The sequence below is a fragment of the Papaver somniferum genome, chromosome 5, assembly GCF_003573695.1.
Source record: "Papaver somniferum cultivar HN1 chromosome 5, ASM357369v1, whole genome shotgun sequence".
Classification (NCBI taxonomy): Eukaryota; Viridiplantae; Streptophyta; class Magnoliopsida; order Ranunculales; family Papaveraceae; genus Papaver; species Papaver somniferum.
This window is the reverse complement of record NC_039362.1, coordinates 209,226,118-209,228,018: the sequence shown is the minus strand read 5'-3', so window position 1 is coordinate 209,228,018 and position 1,901 is coordinate 209,226,118. Positions and strand designations below refer to the sequence as shown.

The 1,901-nt window shown below is 36.0% G+C and overlaps 1 protein-coding gene across 1 annotated transcript; it reads left to right on the top strand.

The window, feature by feature from the left end:
* Positions 1-1,027: 1,027 nt before the first annotated feature.
* LOC113280667 lies at positions 1,028-1,584 on the top strand. Its single transcript, XM_026529265.1, has 2 exons — positions 1,028-1,105; positions 1,183-1,584. The coding sequence occupies exons 1-2, from the start codon at positions 1,028-1,030 to the stop codon at positions 1,582-1,584; spliced, it is 480 nt and encodes a 159-aa protein (XP_026385050.1).
* Positions 1,585-1,901: the final 317 nt, after the last annotated feature.

The window sequence follows — 1,901 nt, the reverse complement described above, 5'->3', positions numbered from 1 at the left end:
ACCCTGAAATAAATAATCGATTTCAGTGATAAAATCCTTCTTACGATTCATTGGGGTAATCATCTATGAGTCAATTTTATACATCATTTTCAATTACAAAAATTTAATTTTTATTGTTAGGATTAGGTTGAATTTTCAATTGATTTTCCTGGTAATAGTTTGGATTGAAGTATTCTTTGATTTCTTCGATCTATTCAGAACTAGCTTTGATTTCTTCGATCTATTCAGAACTAGCTTTTCATGTATTCTTTTTAAGGTTTTCAGTTTTTACTTCCCGTTCTTCAATCTGAGAAGATTTAAATTCTAAGATTTCAATCCTTGAGTTAGATTGATTCATAACTATATTATATTACGTAAGTACATGATTATCGATTCCTCATGTTAATAATTGTTAGCTTGATTCATGACTCTTGGATTTAACCCCATCATAGTTTGGTATTGATTTCATGATTCTCATGGTGTTTCTTTAGTTAACAGTAATCTTGATTTCAGGATTCTAAGATTTGTTTGTGTTTGATGTTGCTGTTGTTTGTATGTAAGTGGGTTTATTTTTGAGGAATGGGTTTTCCTAATTTTTAGGTAAGGTATAATCTCATTACCCACCTTAAAAGGAAATGTTCAATATGCCATGAAAGTTATTTGTTTGTTTGTTTAGATTTTTCTGGATTTTCGTCAATCCTTCAAGAAATTTCCCAACTTGCAGTTTAAGCCATCAAATGGAGAAGTTATACATGGGTGAATCACTAAAAACTAAAAAGTGCATCTGCACATTAAGCATGATGCATTTTAAAAATTCTTAAGTTTTAGAGATGAGGTTCCTCATGTGGTAGTTTGTCATTGGCCATGTAATAAACTTGCAATCAAAATTTAGTGTTGATGAACATTTGCTCCATGATTTGCTTATGAAGATGCTAGAAATTGAACATCCAGGTGCTTAGGTAAGATTGATACGCTAGGAGTGTGTATTTTTTTATTATTTGGGGTTGTTTCGAAGGATTAATGTGATTTTAGTTCGAGGTATATGCAAATGGTACCACTAAATGTTGATTGCAGTGTCCCTTCAGTTTATCGTACATTTGTTAAGGAAGCTCCTTATGTCAGCGAGGTATAATTACAGGCTTTAGGAAGTGGCTATTCTGCGTAGAGGTGGTTTGGCTGAAGCTCTCATGGTGGACCACACAGCTCGATGAGAAGATGAGTGTAACAGAAAGCAAGGTAGTGTACGGTTTACATAGGGTGGAGATTCACAGAGGTAGTCGGAGGGTACATGGTATCTTTCTGTTTCAGGAAGCATTGAAGATCTCATCTAAGGGAATAGGTGTGTATGGTGTTTTGTTGTATTGTGTTTCTGATGATCGTAACATGAGGGTTATGTTAGTGATTAATCACATCTCTGAGTGTTTTGACTGGAAACAGCTCGAGCTTCAGTATCAACATGAGTACAACAACATCAGTACTAGCATTGGCTTGACAGAAAACCCCATGGTCAATTTCTCTGGAGTTGTAGGAACACCCCTTCTTGTTCTTGGTACTGATTTTTCTTACGACACTCCGGTAACCTCACCAAATGCAATGCTGGAGTGAGGTTCGCAAATGCTGACCTGATTGCTGCTGTCACTTTGTGAGTATTTTCTTTTGAGCTTTTCATATGGATGACCGACTCTTTGTTTTTAGTGAGTGTTTTTCTTATTTTGATTGCCAGGCTCCTTGTTTTCTTTTGTCGATGTGTGTGTTTTTTTCAATGCTTCTTACTGCCACATTGAGAGTCCCTTGACCTATACAGATGCTGGTGCCAAGCTTGCCCATAGTTTCAGTACAAATGAGAACACCTTGACCATCGTACCCAGAAAGCTTTGGACCAATTGACTTCTGTCAAGGATAGGATCAACAACCATGGTAAG